This window comes from Mycteria americana, chromosome 21, assembly GCF_035582795.1.
Source record: "Mycteria americana isolate JAX WOST 10 ecotype Jacksonville Zoo and Gardens chromosome 21, USCA_MyAme_1.0, whole genome shotgun sequence".
Lineage (NCBI taxonomy): Eukaryota > Metazoa > Chordata > Aves > Ciconiiformes > Ciconiidae > Mycteria > Mycteria americana.
Genome location: NC_134385.1, coordinates 4,359,121 through 4,374,058, shown reverse-complemented (window position 1 = coordinate 4,374,058; position 14,938 = coordinate 4,359,121). Strand labels below are relative to the sequence as shown.

The following is a 14,938-nucleotide window of genomic DNA, read 5'->3' as shown; positions in this document are numbered from 1 at the left end:
TGCGCAGTGTTGACCGCGGCGGGGCGGTGTGTGAGGGCGGGTGGAGGGGCCCTATGGGGCCGTGGGCCCAGCCCCACCGTTGCCCCCACATTCCCCCACCCCTGCGGCCCGCACAGGCTCCACTGCTCCCTCAGGGCCCCCCAGCCAGCCCAGGCTCCCAGACTGAGGGGCAAGGCCGGGCGGCCGCCCCCAGCTCAGCCCCTTCACCCCTCTGCCCGCTCGGCCGGAAAGGTCAGCACTGCTCTGGGTGCCGGCAGCAGAGAGGCCGTGGCGCTGGGCCCTTCGTTATGCCTGGCCACGTCGGGGCTACTCACGTGCAGCGCGGGGTCACCTTCCCTCCCCAGCTCCATGGGCAGAGCCCGCCCTGGCTGGAGCAGCGGAACTGCCAGCAGTGAGGCCTCACCGGCAATGGGGACCCTCTCCCTGGTGTGGGGTCTGGCCCTGGCCCCCATGGGCTGGGTGCTGCTGCTGGCGGCCACGGCCACCCCGCGGTGGCGGGAGCTGCCGGAGCGGCCCGGCTACCCCCGCGACCTCTCCTTCAGCGATGGCCTGTGGGAGAGCTGTGTGGAGGCACTCGCCCAGCCAGGCCCAGCCTGTCGCGCCCTCCCGGAGGACACGGCCCATTTCTGGCCCATGCGGGTGCTGAGAGCAGCCACCGTGGGCTCGCTGCTGCTGGGGGCTCTGGCATACGCCCTGGCCATGCTGGGGGCACGGTGGTGGGCCCCGCCGCCACGACCCAACTTGGTGGCTGCTGCCGGGCTCCTGCTGACGCTGGCGGGTGCTGTGTACCTGGGTGCCGCTTCCTACATGGCTCATCGGGTGCTGCAGGACTTGGCCAGCCCGCAGACCCCCCCAGCAGACCGATTCCACCTGGGGACGTGTCTCTACCTGGGCTGGAGCGGCGGAGGGGCAGAGGTGCTGGCTGGCACCTGCCTTGCCACCAGCTTCTGCAGGAAGAGGAGGTTCATCGGGGAGCCAGCCGCTGCCCCTTACGAAGTGGATTACTGAGGCGCTGGGACAGACTGGTTCCTGCCACGAGCATCACGGGGTGATGCTGCTCGCTGTGAGGTGACAGCAGCTCCTCAGCCTCCCGCCATGGCCGTTCTGCACCCCTGGACACCCCTTGGACCATCACTGGGTGGAAGAGGTGGGCCTGTTCCCCATCTTTATCTCTTTTCACTCTTAATTTTTCACTGGAAAGCAAGCGTTCTTGCCTGTTACTTGATTGCTTTAATCCTTACGCAGGTTTTAGCCTCTGCAGCTGCAGCTGAATAAAGAGGGTCCCTGTACCCAGCCGTAGCACGTCTGTAAGGGGCCGGGGGGCACAGGGAGGGGCAGGACCTGTCCGCCATTTCCAGGCTGACCTCCCCCTCCTGCCCTGCGCTCTCCCTTGCCCCTTGTGAGCAGCACAAAGCCCCCAGAGCACCCCAGCCCTCCCTGGGACACCTTCCCTGCTTCATCACCCTCCCTGGCCTCGCAGCGCCATTGGAGCCTGTCCCTGTCCCCCCACCCCGTGGGTGGGTGCCATCGCCCCCGAGCTGTGGCCCAGCCCACAGGGAGAGGAGAGCAGGGCACAGAGGGATGCCACAAACCCTTGAGGATGGTGGCACATGGCACGGGTAGGGGCTGACTGTCACTGCAGGGACATTTCAGCGCTAAGAAAAACCACGGCACAATCAGCTCTCATCGACGCAGTTTTATTTACAGCAGAAGAGACGCTGGCCGGGCTGGCTGGCGGCACCGTGCCAGTGTGCACGGCAGGGGCATGTTCCTCCAGGAAAAGGGCCCTATTGCCAACGTGCAGCTGAGGCAAAACGTCCTTGAAAAAAGCAGGACTGTCACTGCAGTGTCCCGTCCCAGGGAGGGGGGATGTAGCAGAAGCCACTTCTCCTGCGGCGTGTCCGCGCTGGGGGCTGAGTCTTCAAAAATGACGTCAATCCCCCTGTGTACCCACCCCCGCGCAGGCAGTGCGCCCGCTTTGCTCCCGCGGCACCGTGATTTTTGTCGGCATCGATTAGTGCCAGAGAGGTCCCGGTGGGGTGTCAGGGTTCGGCCGCCTCTTCGGGGGGGCCGTGCTCATCCCCAAGCCCCCCGTCACCGTCCTGGCCCTGCCGCTGTGCCCACCACTCCTGCAGCTCCTGGTACAGCTCTTGGTGCTCTTCCTTCCAGCGTGTGAACTTCTCCGAGGTGAGCGTGGCATCGCTGAGCAGCTGCTCCAGGACCTGCAGCTCCTCCAGCTTCGCCTGCCGAGAAGAGGGGCACATTTTGGGGTGGCCACCCATGGGCAGGGGGCTTTAGGGAGTCAGGGGGCTGCGGGCTCCCACCTTGAGCGTGCTCTGCAGGGCCCGCACGGCGTGCACCTTCTCGTTGATGTGGGGATTCTTGTTGCGCCGGATGAAGGACTTGCGGCACTGCTCCTGCGTCAGGAACCGCTGCTGCCCGATGAGGGACACCCCCCCCTGCTTCAGGCACCGCATCAGGCACTCGAGATCCTCCCTGGCGGGGTCTGGGCGAGGAGAGGGGGCACCGTAGGATGGGGACAGCCCAAAATCCCGGCAGGGCTGCCCCTGCACGCGACCTTGCCCCGAGAGCGTCCCGAGACACGACATGGCTGACGCTCAAATACATCCCAACTCGAGTTATCCCCCTGGCACACACATACAAAAGTGTGGCCCTAACTTTGATTAAAGGGTGAACATGAGGTGACAGGGTGACAGATGTCACCCCCCAGCACCTACCCATGGGTGAACAGGACCGGGGGCTGCCCTGGGGGCTGCTGGCTGCGCTGCTGGGCTCACTGCTGGCCGGGAAGAGCTGGGCTTTCTCCGGGGCATTTTGCAGCCTCTTCTTTGGCTGGGGGAGAGACGGGGCAGGAGGTGAGACGAGGATCCTCCGGCCCCTCCCCGGGACGTCCCCTAGGGCCACTCACCGAGTCGCATCCGTGCCTGGGGGACTCATCATCGGGGTCCTCGGCTTCTGTCTCGCTGTAGCAGTCTGGAGGCCACAGGGGGAGGAGGACGGTGGGGAGCAGAGGGAGCGGGAAGCCCCGGGCTGCCCCCCCAGCCCTCCCCAGGGCTGAGCATCACCCCAGCCCTCCTCTCCGGGAGCATTTCTCACATTTCCCCCAAATCACGGGCAAAGCTCCCAGCGGTCCCATCCAGGGGCCATAGTGCCAGGCATGGCTGCCCCACAGGGTCCCCATCTCCTGCGGGGGAACCAACCCCATCTCCCACCCCGGGAAAGGCCTGTTACCTTCCTCCCTGTCCGGGACCGACTGGTGGGCCAGCGCATACTTTGTTTTGGCTGTTAGCAGGTGACTGACCCACCTGGGGAAAGAAAGGATGGACGGACAGACAGAGGGTCACAGCCAACCCGGCGTGGTGGGACCGGCACGGGCTGTCACCGGCCGGCGCGTTACTCACATGCTCAAATCAGCCAGCGTTTCTGCGGCGAAGATGAAGGGCTTGTACCTCTGATGGGAGAGCTGGAACACGCTGGAGGAGGACAAGCCTTTGCTGCTGGGGCTACCCAGCACCAGAGCCAGCCCTGAGCCTCCGTCCAGCCTCCCCTGCGCTGCAGCCCCCCCGTCCCGACCCAGCCCAGGGCTTTTCCCTGCCATTGGAGATGCTCCAGTCCCCCTCCCCGGCCCGGATAACACCAGTAGCGCAATGCACGTCTTGCTCACAGCACGGGTATTGCGCGACAGCCGGTCCTGCCAGCACTGCAGGGACCCCGTCAGCCCCGTGGGGACCCCACCAGCCCCATGGGGACCCCACCGTCGCCGCAGGGACATGCAGTTGGTACCCAGCAGGGCTCATGGGCACGCGCCCTTGGGACAGCATCCTCCCCTCCGCTGCCAGCTGGGAGGTCCACGGTGAAGACAGACCCCACTCACTATTTCTTCTTCTGCTCCCTCGTGCTCTCCAGGTCGTAGGTGGCCACGTTGATGAGACCTGCAGCCTTCTCATCCTGTGAGGGAGAAACAGCCGCGTTCACCCCCCGCCTCGGCTGCCCCAGGTGGGGATCGAGGACACCCAGCATCCCCACTCACGTTGGGGTGGTGGTACCAGTAGAGCGTGTGGCCCTTCAGCACAAACCAGCACCGCTTCCACTTCTGGGCCATGAAGCCCACGTGGTCCTTCTTCTTCAGGAGCCAGCCATCGCAGTCCACTCGGCCCAGGTCCCGGCACGAGACCCGCCGGCGGCTCAGCCTGGTCGCCACTCCTGCTGGCCACAGCGGGGGGGGAGGGGGGAGGGGTCAAGAGCAGGGAAGGGGGAGCAGGGGGGAGCCCCGATCACCCCAGCCCCGTTAGGGTCCTGCTCACCTTTTGGTCTGCGTCCTGTCTGGGGGCTGCCCTGGATGGGGAGACAGAGACGAGCAGTTAGGGATCGTGCAGGGGGGCGAGGGCACCGCAGCGTTTGCCGAGCCCCCCCTAAGCAGCACCCACAGCCCCTTAAGGACCCCCAACTCGCACACCCCACAGCAGCAAGCTCAGAGGGGAACCCACCCCAGGGATGGGTGTTTTGCCTCCCAGCTCAAGGCAGGACATGAAGTCCTGTATGTCCCCCATTGATGTCCCCCCCGGGACCCCCCAAGGCTCAGCACTCGTCTCCCACCAGCTCTCACCTCCCCGAGGAGCCGGCCGGGCTCTGCGCCCACAGCCCCCGCGGCAGGGGCTGCCGTGGGGCTGAGCTCCGCGGCGCAGGGTCCGGCAGCAGCGAGGGCGCCCGGGGAGCACGGGGTGCCCGGCGGGCTGTCACCCTTCCCCGCTGCCTCCTCCTCCACAGCACCTGCAAACAGCGAGCGGAGCTGCAGCCTCCCGTCCCGGGGGAGAAACCGCTCCGTTCCCCAGACACCCCCTCTGCTCCCCTCCTACCGCGGCCGGGCAGCCCTGGCAGCTCTCCCACGGCCACCCCGGGCAGCCTCAAGTCCTGCTTGTCCTCTCCGTCCTCTTCATCGGTGACGGGGTCCAGCGCTGAGTCTGGCCCTGAGTCCAAGTCGGCAGCAGCGCTGGGGGAAAAAGGGATCCCTGAGCCGCAAACCCCCTCGACCGCCACGGGGGTCCTGCTATCGGGGTCCGGCCGGCCCCACACTCGCTTGGGGCACCCACGGTTCTCCCTGCCCGAGGAAGAGCGGGGCTGGAGGCAATGTGGCGGCGGTGGCTCGGCACGGGCTCCACCGGCCTCCACGCTCCCCGGCAGGGTCCAAGCCCAGCCCGATGGCTCCTGCCCGGCTCGCCCTCACTGCTGCCGGCTCTGCGCACGCCTTTCCATTCCGGGAGAGGAGAAGGGTCATGTCTAAATATAGTTTCAACCCCATTAAAATGTTACCAAGTGAATGAATTGCAAACACAACCACTTTTTTTTTGTTCCTTAAGACTACTGGCAGATTTCCGGGCCACTGGCATGCAGCTACCACGCTGCCGGCACCTCTCCCCCCCGAAAGAGCTGGGAAGGGGCCTCGGGTGCACCCAAACACCTCCGTGCTGGCCGGGCTGGGGCTGTCGGGGTGTCAGGGGACGGGGCTCACCTGGAGGTCAGGGACACGGGGCTGCCTGGGCACTCGCCGCTCCTGGTGCCGGGGGGATCCGCAGCGTCCAAAAATGCTCCTGGGAGCTGCAGATGGAGTGTCAGGGCCAGCCCACATCCCACCACGGTCCCTCAGAGCTTTAGGGACCACCAACGTGATGGGAGATGCCCGGCTCCGAGCATCCCTGCCTGGTTCCCAGCACAGCCCAGTGTGGCACTGGGGCTGTACTGGGAGCACTGGGATCACTCACCTGCTGCCTGGGAGAGGGGGGTGAGCCAGGCAGGTCGAGGGGGACCTTCTTCAGCACCAGCGTCACCCCGTTTGCCTTCTCCAGCAGCTTCTTTGCCAGGTTGACGCGTGTCCAACCCACCTGCACACACACCCTGGTGAGCCGTGGCCCCGGCCTCACGCTGCCCCACGGCCGCCCAGCCCTGGCCCCACGCACGCCCCCAGCCCCACGGCTCCCGCATCCCCCAAACCCCCCCGGCAGTGGCTCCTGTGTCCCCCACACCTTTCCCAGCCACGGCTCCCGCATTCTGCAGATCGCAGCTCCCGTGTCCCCCCAAATCCTCCCAGCTGCGGGTCCCATGTGCCCCCCAAATCCTCCCACCCGCAGCCCCTATGTTCCCCCAAATCCTCCCAGCCCTGCAGCTCCCTGTCCACGACTTCACTGCCGAAACCAGCGCCGCCCTCGAGCCTCCGTCTTCCCCGACTCACCACGACCTGCTCATTGACCTGCACGATCTCGTCTCCGGGCAGGATGCGGCCCCCATGGGCAGCCAGGGCCTGGGGCAGAGGCAGGGTGGGAGTGGGGTGCCCGGCCCCAGGCGCTCGCCCCCCCCCCAGCTAATCCGCACTCAGGAGCTCTCCCGGCCGGGGAGAACCGGGGGGGGGTTAACCATTAACCGGCAGCCTGACCTTGCACAGCACCGGCCAGAGCGGCTGGTGGGATCGGGGTGCGGAGCGGGGCTCCCACCATGGCCCAGGCTGTGCTCACTCGTGAGACGAGTTGCACGGTCTCAGCTGCAGGCAGCCACCCCGGGCTCTGGGTCAGGGGGGGCAAGGATTAGGGCTCTAAGAGGCTCACAGGATCCCGGCAGATGGGTTGCAGCTGGGATGGGTGGTATTCCCCATGGCGGGTGCTAAAAGGGGGTGACTGAGGGACAGGGTGGCACAGGGGGGTGACAGACTGGGAGGGGCAGCCCCTCACTCACCTCCGAGGTGACTGCAGACACGAAGTGCAGGCAGGAGCTGGTGGAGGTGATCTCGAGGCCCTGGGGGGGACGGGAGGGAGGCGTGAGCGGGGTGCAGTGGGTGCCGGGAGGCTCCCGGGGCAGTGGGGGGCAGCGGGGACTTACCAGTGGGGTGGTGAGGAGCGGCCGGGGGCTCCCCAGGGGGTCAGAGAGCAGCGTCGGGGTGTCAGGGGATGTCAGGGGGCTCCCCCACGGGCCGGGGGGCAGCGTTGGGGTGTGAGGGGATGTCGGGGGCCTCTCCCACAGGCCAGAGGGCAGCATCGGGGTGTCAGGGGACATCGGGGGGCCGCCCCGCAGGCCGGGGGGCAGTGCCAGCCCCACACACTGCAGCACAGCCCTGCGGTCCAGCAGCGCCGGGGGGCTGCAGCCCACGATGCTCTCGCAGATGCCCACGATGTGCTGGCACTGTGGGTGACAGCGGGGGGCTGAGGGGGGGCCCTGGCAGCACTGGGCCCCCCATGCCTGCCACCCCCTCCTCACCCAGCACTTACAATCCGCAGGATCCGGCCGTCCCTCTCAGCCGCGGGACAGTCCTGGGGGGACAAGACGCGGAGCTGAGCGGGACGGGATGGCTCAGCCCCTCTCCATCCCAGCTGGGGGGGCCCCGACGTGAACCCCCACCCTGTACCACATCCCCCCCATACCCCAGCTCTCCCCCCGCTCCAGCAGGCAGAGCTTTGGGGGACAGGAGAGCAGATGGCTGGTTCCACCCCCCCCCGACACCGTGCCCATCACCGTGGCCTCGGGGCAGCGCAGCGGCCCTGGGCACCCACCGCCTGCAGCGTCTCTGCCAGCTGGGCGCAGAGCAGGACGATGTCCCGGCTGGCTGAAAAGTCGTTGAGGGTGGAGAAGAGGTACCTGGGGGTGGGCAGAGAGCTCAGCCCCCGGTTGCGGGGGGCACCCAGCACCCATGGGTGCTCTCACCCGCCCCGGACCTGTTGAGCCAGGAGAAGAGCCCCTTGGCGGCCCCCACCAGGTCGACGACGCGGGCCAGGAGGGCAAGGGGGGGCGGCCGGGGGGCAGCCCCCGCCGACGGACCCCCCAGCACCAGGTCCTGGATGCCCTGCGCTAGCTCCCGCAGCCTCTCCGTCAGCGTCCGCAGGCTGGTGCTCGCCAGCCCCACGTCCTGGGGGGGGGGGACACGGGCAGCAGGGGTCTTTGGGGTGCCCCCAGGTCCCCACCTTCACCCAGGCCAGGGTACCCCTGAATCCCACCTCCACCCAGGCCAAGTTGCCCCCACATCCTCCCCCTCCAGCCCGCGGTGCCCCCATGTCCCCCCCCTCCACCCAGCGCAGGGTGCCTCCGTGTTCCCCCCCCTCCACGTAGCCCAGGGTGCCCCTGAGTGCCCCCCCCCAGGGCAAGAGTTTCCCCATTTTCCCCCTCCACCCAGCCCAAGGTCCTCCCACATCCCCCCCCCCTTCCGCCACAGGAGTCCCACAGCACCCATGGGTGCCAGCACTCACCAGGGCGCGGAGCTGCTCCACGGCCTCCAGCAGCAGCTCCTGGTGCCCCAGGCGCCGTACGCCCAGCGCCTCCAGGGCCGCCGCCGACAGCCCCAGCAGGTCGGGCCCCGCCAGCCCCCAGCTCTCGAAGGGGTACCCCTGCACCGCCGCGTCCAGCCCTGCCCACAGCCCTGCCCTAGCACCGGCTGGACACCGAGGGGGTCCCAGCACCCCCCTGCCCGTGTCCCTGCCGGCCCCGGGCCGGGTGACCCCAAGAGGTGACGCCTGGCCGCCGGGAGGGCCCTCTCCGTGCGACGAGTTCGCCCGGTCTCAGCCCAGATGGCGGGGGTGGCCGGACCCCCACCCCACCCCACCTCACCCCCGGCCGGATCCGGGGACTGACCACCCCCGGGGACAAGAGGTGAGGGACGGGGAAGGGCCGCCACCCCCCCCAGCCACGCCAGGCCACCCGCACATCCCCAAGCCAGGGACAACCCGCCCCAGACCCCCCACCCCAGGGCCGGCAGCGGTGTCCCACCCCGGCTGGGGACCAGCCGGGGCGTGGGGGGGGGGGGGCTCACCTCGGAGCCAGGCGGCTGCCCGCGCAGGGCCCCAGGCACCCACGGGCTCCATGGCGGCTAGGCCGGAACCGGTGGCGGGAGCGGCTGCTCACCTGCGCCAGGGACGGGCGGCCCCATTGGCGCACCCGCTTGCCGCTCACCGCGGCCTCCCGCCGCACCCGGGGCCGCCCGCCCAGGACGACCCTGCGGGGCGAGGCCCCACGACGCACCCCAGTGAGTCACGGGCCGGACGGTGACACACGGCTGCTGAAACCCCCTGGGGAAACGGCACCCGCCCAGAGAGCCCCCCCAGCCTCAGTTTCCCCTCAGCTGTGACATGAGGTGTGTCGTGTCCCCCCCCAGCCACGGCACGCAGCGTGGGCTGAGCCCCAGCTGCACTCATGACACTAGTGGGTGTCTCTCAGAAGCCAGGTGCCCTGCGGCCACGAGGTTTGGCCCCACAGACCCCTCTGTTCATCCCCCTCCCCACCACCCGGGGATTTTGGGGGGGTCACCGCCCCCCCCCAAGGCACAATTCCCACCCCTTCCTTTGCAGGTGGGGAAACTGAGGCAGGGGGCAGCCCCCATACAGGCCTGCAGAGGCCCCCCAGCTCTCCCACCCCCCCAAACCTGCCCTGGGCTGGCGCTTCCCCCCCCCGCCAGCGCCTCGGCACCCGTCTCCCCCCGCCCCGGCGTGCGCGCTTGGGGGAGCAGCGGGCGCTGATCGCGGCTGACAGCCGCTCGGCGCTCACCGGGTGCGTGCCGCCCTTTCCGAGGGGACCGCGGGGCTGGCGGGCGGGCGACAGACGCGGACACCCTGACGGTGGTCGGAGCGGGGGTCCCGGGGTCGTGGGGGCTCAGTCCCGCCGCTGCTGCTGACCCCGCGAGGCCTGATCCTGCTGCTCCCCGCCGCGCCATGATCATCCGCCCCAGACGCCTAACCCCGGGGTACTTCCGTCTGCTCCAGGTAAGGGGCGAGCAGGGTTGGGGGGAGCCCGGGGGGACCCCCAGGACCCTGCCCACGCTGCCCACCGGGCCTGCCGGCCGTGGGAGCCATGCCCGGCCGTACCCTGGCTCCAGCGAGGGTGCTGCTGGTGGGAGCCCCGCAAAAGCTCCATGGGGCACCCCAAAAGCACCCCTGGGCACCCCGGGGATCTACAAAGCTGCCCCCATCGCCCTTACAGACCGGCTGGGCGTGACGGGGACGGTCAGGGCGCAGCCTGGGGTCCCCTCGCCCCGGGGGGTTTGCGGCTCGGGGTCTCGCAGCGCTCCCCTCCCCTCTCCTCTCCTCTCTCCCCCCGCAGATGCAGCTGGCGGCAGGGCGGGGGGCCGAGCCGGGGGGGCGGCTGCTGACCCCCCTGGCCCTGCTGCTGGCGGCCGCCGGGCTCTGCCTCTCCTTCTACAGCACCCGGAGGATGGCTGGCCACACCAAGGCCCCCCCGAAGCCGTGAGGAGGGGGCCGGAGGGGCTGGTCCCCAGGGGGGTGCCGGGGTCCCCCTCCGCCCGCTGGCCCCCGCCTGAGCGGAGCTACCGGCTGCAGCAACTTCCCAGCTGATCTGCGCCACGTCCAGCCCTTCCCTCCATGCCTGGGCGGTGTGATGCCCCGGGGCTGGGGGACACGCGCCTCCGTCCCTCTGTCTGTCCCCGCTTTCGGGAGCCGGTTCATTGACCAGGATGGAGAATGGCGAAGCCACCTCCCGGCTCCAGAGCTGCTGGCTGAGCCCCTGACCAAGCCGCTGCGAGACACCAGAATCCGGCCACAAGAAGACCAGAGGCTGAACGGACAGACAGACGGATGGTGGAGCCGGGTGCTGCGTCCATCTCCATCTCCCCCCGCCAAGCAGAGGGGCCCGGCGGGGGGGGCCCCTCGCACCCCGCCGACAGCCACGCAGTCCCCCCCTCCCCGTCCCCATCCCTGCGGGAACCATGCTGTGGCCGCAGCCAGCCCCGGCCCCACGGAAAGGAGGTCAGTGCCGAGTGCTGTTAGGTAACGGCGGGGAGGGCTGGGACCAGCCCAGCCTCTGCAACGACGAGGCGGGGAGATGGGACCACGGGCTCGGTGACGTCCCCCAGGCGGGCGCATCCCGCTGGGACGGGGTCCGCAACCTTCCCGGTCCCCCTGGCACCCACCGAACCCTCGCAGAGCTGCAGCGTGGAGCTGCCCCTAGTGAGATGCTAACAGCTAGATTTAGTCGCCTCCATCTTCCCGGGGCCGGGAGGGACAAATCCGGGCAAGCTGCATAGAAATAAACCCTTTCCTGCCGAGCACAGCTGCGGTGTCGTGCTGCCTTTCTGCTGCTCCGGCCCAGCGCTCCGGCCCCGGCTCGGCAGGAGGGACGAACCTCCGGCCCGAGGGTTTTGCTGCCAGGGCTGCATCTGCGAGACCCACTCTGCAGGAATTTGCAGCAGCGGGCGGTGACATTGTCACACAAAGCCCCCCGAGAGCTGGGGCAGGGTCACCGGCCCGACCGCGGCAGCATCAGGCTGGTGGACGCGAGGGTGGGAGGCTGGATCGTGCCACGTGCAGCCCCAGCCCTCTAGGAAGGTGAAATCTCTTGCAGGCATTGAATTTTAAGGGACAGGAGCCTAAAAGTGTCCCTGCCAGGGTGACACCAGCGCTCCCCCCTCAAAGCCCAAACAGGCAGGGCCAGCACCACAACGAGCTGCTCGCTACAGACCCAAGTGCTTGATGAAGAGTTCACTCAAGCACGTATTCCCCGCAAAAAGCAGCCCCGTATCTGCTACGCGTAGGCTGGGAACCCCCGGCCAGGAGGGCAAAGCAGAGGGAGCTTTACCACCCGGCCAGGGCAGGAGCACGGGGACGCGGCTGTTCCTCCGGGCTGGCGCAGACGCTGGCAATATTTTCCTTTGCGTCACCGGGAAGAGCACAACACCGAGAGGTTGCCCTCCATCCCCAGGGGCGGCTGTCACCTTCCAGCCCGGTGACACTCACAGAGAGCTCTCAACACTGCCAGCCTGTTGGTTGACATATTTTAATGGGTGAGTCACCGGGGTAACCTCCGACCCAAGAAGAGAGGCCTAAAACCTCTCTAAAAACAAAGAGACGAGCGTACAGTCACGCCAGCGCTTCGGGAACAAGCGCCTTGCCCCTTCCCCAAGAAGGGGGACACGCAGCGAGGGCACCCGGGGTCTCGCTGGCTCCTTCTCCTTGTCAGTGCTCCAGCGAGGAGGGTTCCGGGAGGAGCGGTGCGTTTGCTTGCTGGCAGGCTGCACTGGGGCATGTTTTTCTCACAAAGATGAGGACAAAGACGCCCTTACGGAGCCGCCCGGCCCCTCAGTCCGTGCTCAGCTGGATGCCTCCATCTCGATGACTTCCTCGAGCGGCTGGGTCTGCACTTCCACCTTCTTTGGGGGGATGTAGGAGCCCATCCCGGCGGCGCGCTCTGCCTCCTCCTGCGTGTACGGTGCCTCCCGCAGCTGCTTCAGCCTACGGGGAAGGCAGAGAGGAAGGCTGAAGCCTTCCACCCCAGCTCCTCAAAACAAGACCGGCCCTGAACCGACACCGACGCTGCCGCTTGCCTCGCCCCGAAGAAGTCGGGGCAGGGGGCCGCAGCCTGCTCCGGGGCAGGGCACGGGCCCACGGGGCGGTTCAGGGTCCCCCCCAGACCCCCCGTTACCTCTTCTTGTGCACCTTGGACCTGAAGTGCTCCTTCATGCTGGTCAGGTCCACGAAGTAGCGCCTGGGGAGGGTAAGAGGCTGGGGGTCAGGGGGCTCCGAGATGGGAGCAGGGCTGGGGGGAGCCCTACCGAGGGGCCAGGGTCCCCCCACACCCCTGGGGCCAGTCGCCCACGGGCCAGGGTCCCCCCTGAGACCAGACCAAGCTCCCCCCAAGGGCCAGGGTCCCCCCAGGGCTTACAGCCCCCCTCACCGAGCCCCCCCCCCCCCCCCAGGAGCCAGGGACACCCCCCCGGGACCAGGACATCCCCCCCGCAGGGGCCAGGGACCCCCCAGCACCAGGGCAAGCCCCCCCAAGGGTGGGAGCCCCCCCCCGCGACCAGGACCCCCCGGGACCCCCCACCCCTGGTGCGGGGACCCCCACCCCGGGCCCGTCACGCCCCGCCCCACGCACGCGCAGTGCAGGCAGTAGAACTGGGCGCAGCCCGGCAGGTCGGGGTCGGGCTCCTGCCGCAGAAGCCGAGCGGCCTTCTCGGGCTGCAGGTCCCCGTGGATCTCGTCCAGGTCGCGGCGGCGCCGCTTCGTCTTCAAGTGCCGGGCCAGCGAGTGCGCCCGGTGCGCGCCGGTGCGACGGCCATTGCGCGGCGACATGGCGGACGCACGCCGGGACCGTGCTGCGTAGCGCGCAGGCGCAGGCGGCTGCAGGCCCCGCCCCGAGCCGGTACACCCCGCCCACGAAGCGGCAGGCTCCGCCCACGAGGCGGCAGAGCCTGTGCTTCGTCTGCGGGCCACGCCCACGAGGGGAGACCACGCCCATGTAGCGGCAGGCCACGCCCCCCAGCTCAGCCCCATGGCTCTGCCCTACGGCCGTGCCTCCCTGGGCCGGTGAATGCCCCCGGGGGACAGCCACGTCCCCAAGGGACCCCAGCACCCGGTGGCAGCGGTCCCCGGGCTGCCCCCGCAGTGGGGCACAGGGCCTGGCCTCGGTGCGGGCGGTGACCGGGGCCCGTGCTGCCCCGGTCACTGCTGTGATGAGCTGGGGGGGGCTCAGCGCACCGTGTCCCGGCACTGATCGTGTTTCCTCCCCCACCCCACCCCCCCCACCCCGGGTGATCAATTATAGATGGGGACCCATGGCGGGGGGAGCGCCGAGCCCCAGCGCCCGCTCCGCACTGTGGGCTTGGGGTGGCCCCAGCCCTGGGGGTCCCCTGTGGGCGAGGGGACTGGGGGGCTGGGGCAGGGGGGCAGAGGGAGGGTTTGGGGGTGACCAAAGCAGCCGCCCCCGCGCTCAGACCGCCCCTGGCTCAGACCAGGCTCAGGTTCCCCTTTGTGCATCAAAAGCGGCCCCTGAAACTTTAATGAAGCCACCAGATCGCCGGGGCGGTGCGGGGGGGCCTGACCCCGCACCCCTCCCGCTCCCCACAGCACCCGCCGGCTCCCGGCCCCGCTGAGCCCCTCACCATGAATCAGGGCTTCTGGCGGCTCTACAAGGCCAAAGTGCTGCAGACCCTGGGGGGGGCACGGGCGGATGGGGTGCTGCAGGAGGAGGTAGGAGGGGGGGTACCGGTACGGCTGGGTGTCCCCAAAGCGGGGTGGCCAACCTCCCTGCCCTCCCCTTGCCTGCACCCCTGCCCTCACGTAGGGGCTTCATTGCAGGGAGACCCCCCCGAGCTGATGGAGACGGCCGAGCACCCCACACTGACAGAGGAAGGACCCAGCCCCATGTCCCAGCTGGCGAGGAAGGTGAGGAGGGGGCTGGGGGAAGCGGGGGGGCCAGGGGGGGCCGCTGGGACCTGGAGGTCCCCGGTGAGCCCGGTGCTGCCTCCCCCGCAGGTGCAGGGGGTGGGTGCCCGGGGCTGGCAGACGCTTTCGTCCCTCTTCACCCGCGAGGACGAGCACCAGCTGCTCAGCCCGGAGCCCTGCGCAGACCAGTAAGTTGCTGGTGGGGGGGACCCCAGAGCCTGGATCCAGCCCCCGGGAGCTGTTGAGGCCCCGCATCCCCCCCCACCCCATCATCTGCGTTCCCCTCCCCTGCCTATACCCATGGGGCTGGGGAGCAGCAGGAGGAGAGCCGGCATGGAGGGGACACATGGGGGGGGCTTGGGGGTCCCAGTCCTGGCCTCTGCGGGACCCGGTGAGAAGGGTCCCCGCACCGACATCCCCGTCCCCGCTCTCTCCCCAGCCCACTGGCCACCTCGTCGCCTGAGCCACCCCCCTCCGAGAAGGCACCCGGCTTTTGGGATCTCTTTGCTACCAAGTGGCAGCAGGCATCGGGGCTGGACAAGGGGGTGCCCCCCCCGGAGCCGGGCGAGAGCCCCGGGGAGCCGCCAGGTGATGATGGCAGCGACCTGCGGGAGCCAGAGGAAGGGGCCTTCCGCTGGGGCTTCCTGGCTGGCAAACTGGCTGAAATCCGGAATAAAAATGCCCCCAAGGGCAACTAGAGGAGGAGGCGCTGGCTGGACCCTCCAGCAGTGCGGGTGGCCCCCCCGCCGCTGGCAGGCAGCCCCCTGCCCATG

The 14,938-nt window shown here is 69.2% G+C and overlaps 4 protein-coding genes across 4 annotated transcripts; 2 read left to right on the top strand and 2 right to left on the bottom strand.

Moving 5' to 3' along the window:
• The first annotated feature begins 408 nt into the window (after positions 1-408).
• Positions 409-1,008, top strand: LOC142419390 (claudin-7-like). Its single transcript, XM_075522317.1, has one exon. It carries the CDS (start codon positions 409-411, stop codon positions 1,006-1,008), a length of 600 nt encoding a protein of 199 aa, XP_075378432.1.
• Positions 1,009-1,692: 684 nt separating this feature from the next.
• On the bottom strand, positions 1,693-8,858 carry CNKSR1 (connector enhancer of kinase suppressor of Ras 1). The gene is made up of 21 exons (XM_075522131.1): positions 8,807-8,858; positions 8,247-8,404; positions 7,719-7,909; positions 7,557-7,641; positions 7,275-7,316; positions 6,889-7,188; positions 6,745-6,804; positions 6,248-6,316; positions 5,781-5,900; positions 5,531-5,616; positions 4,878-5,011; positions 4,628-4,791; positions 4,326-4,356; positions 4,052-4,224; positions 3,896-3,969; positions 3,423-3,494; positions 3,253-3,326; positions 2,930-2,994; positions 2,739-2,853; positions 2,325-2,506; positions 1,693-2,243 (listed from the first exon to the last, which is right to left on the bottom strand). Exons 1-21 carry the CDS (start codon positions 8,856-8,858, stop codon positions 2,043-2,045), a joined length of 2,448 nt encoding a protein of 815 aa, XP_075378246.1. The 3' UTR covers positions 1,693-2,042.
• A 2,902-nt stretch (positions 8,859-11,760) lies between these two features.
• ZNF593 (zinc finger protein 593) lies at positions 11,761-13,118 on the bottom strand. Its single transcript, XM_075522170.1, has 3 exons — positions 12,877-13,118; positions 12,424-12,486; positions 11,761-12,233 (listed from the first exon to the last, which is right to left on the bottom strand). The coding sequence occupies exons 1-3, from the start codon at positions 13,071-13,073 to the stop codon at positions 12,092-12,094; spliced, it is 402 nt and encodes a 133-aa protein (XP_075378285.1). The 5' UTR covers positions 13,074-13,118; the 3' UTR covers positions 11,761-12,091.
• Positions 13,119-13,723: 605 nt separating this feature from the next.
• On the top strand, positions 13,724-14,863 carry C21H1orf232 (chromosome 21 C1orf232 homolog). Its single transcript, XM_075522166.1, has 4 exons — positions 13,724-13,955; positions 14,094-14,165; positions 14,256-14,353; positions 14,605-14,863. Exons 1-4 carry the CDS (start codon positions 13,884-13,886, stop codon positions 14,861-14,863), a joined length of 501 nt encoding a protein of 166 aa, XP_075378281.1. The 5' UTR covers positions 13,724-13,883.
• Positions 14,864-14,938: the final 75 nt, after the last annotated feature.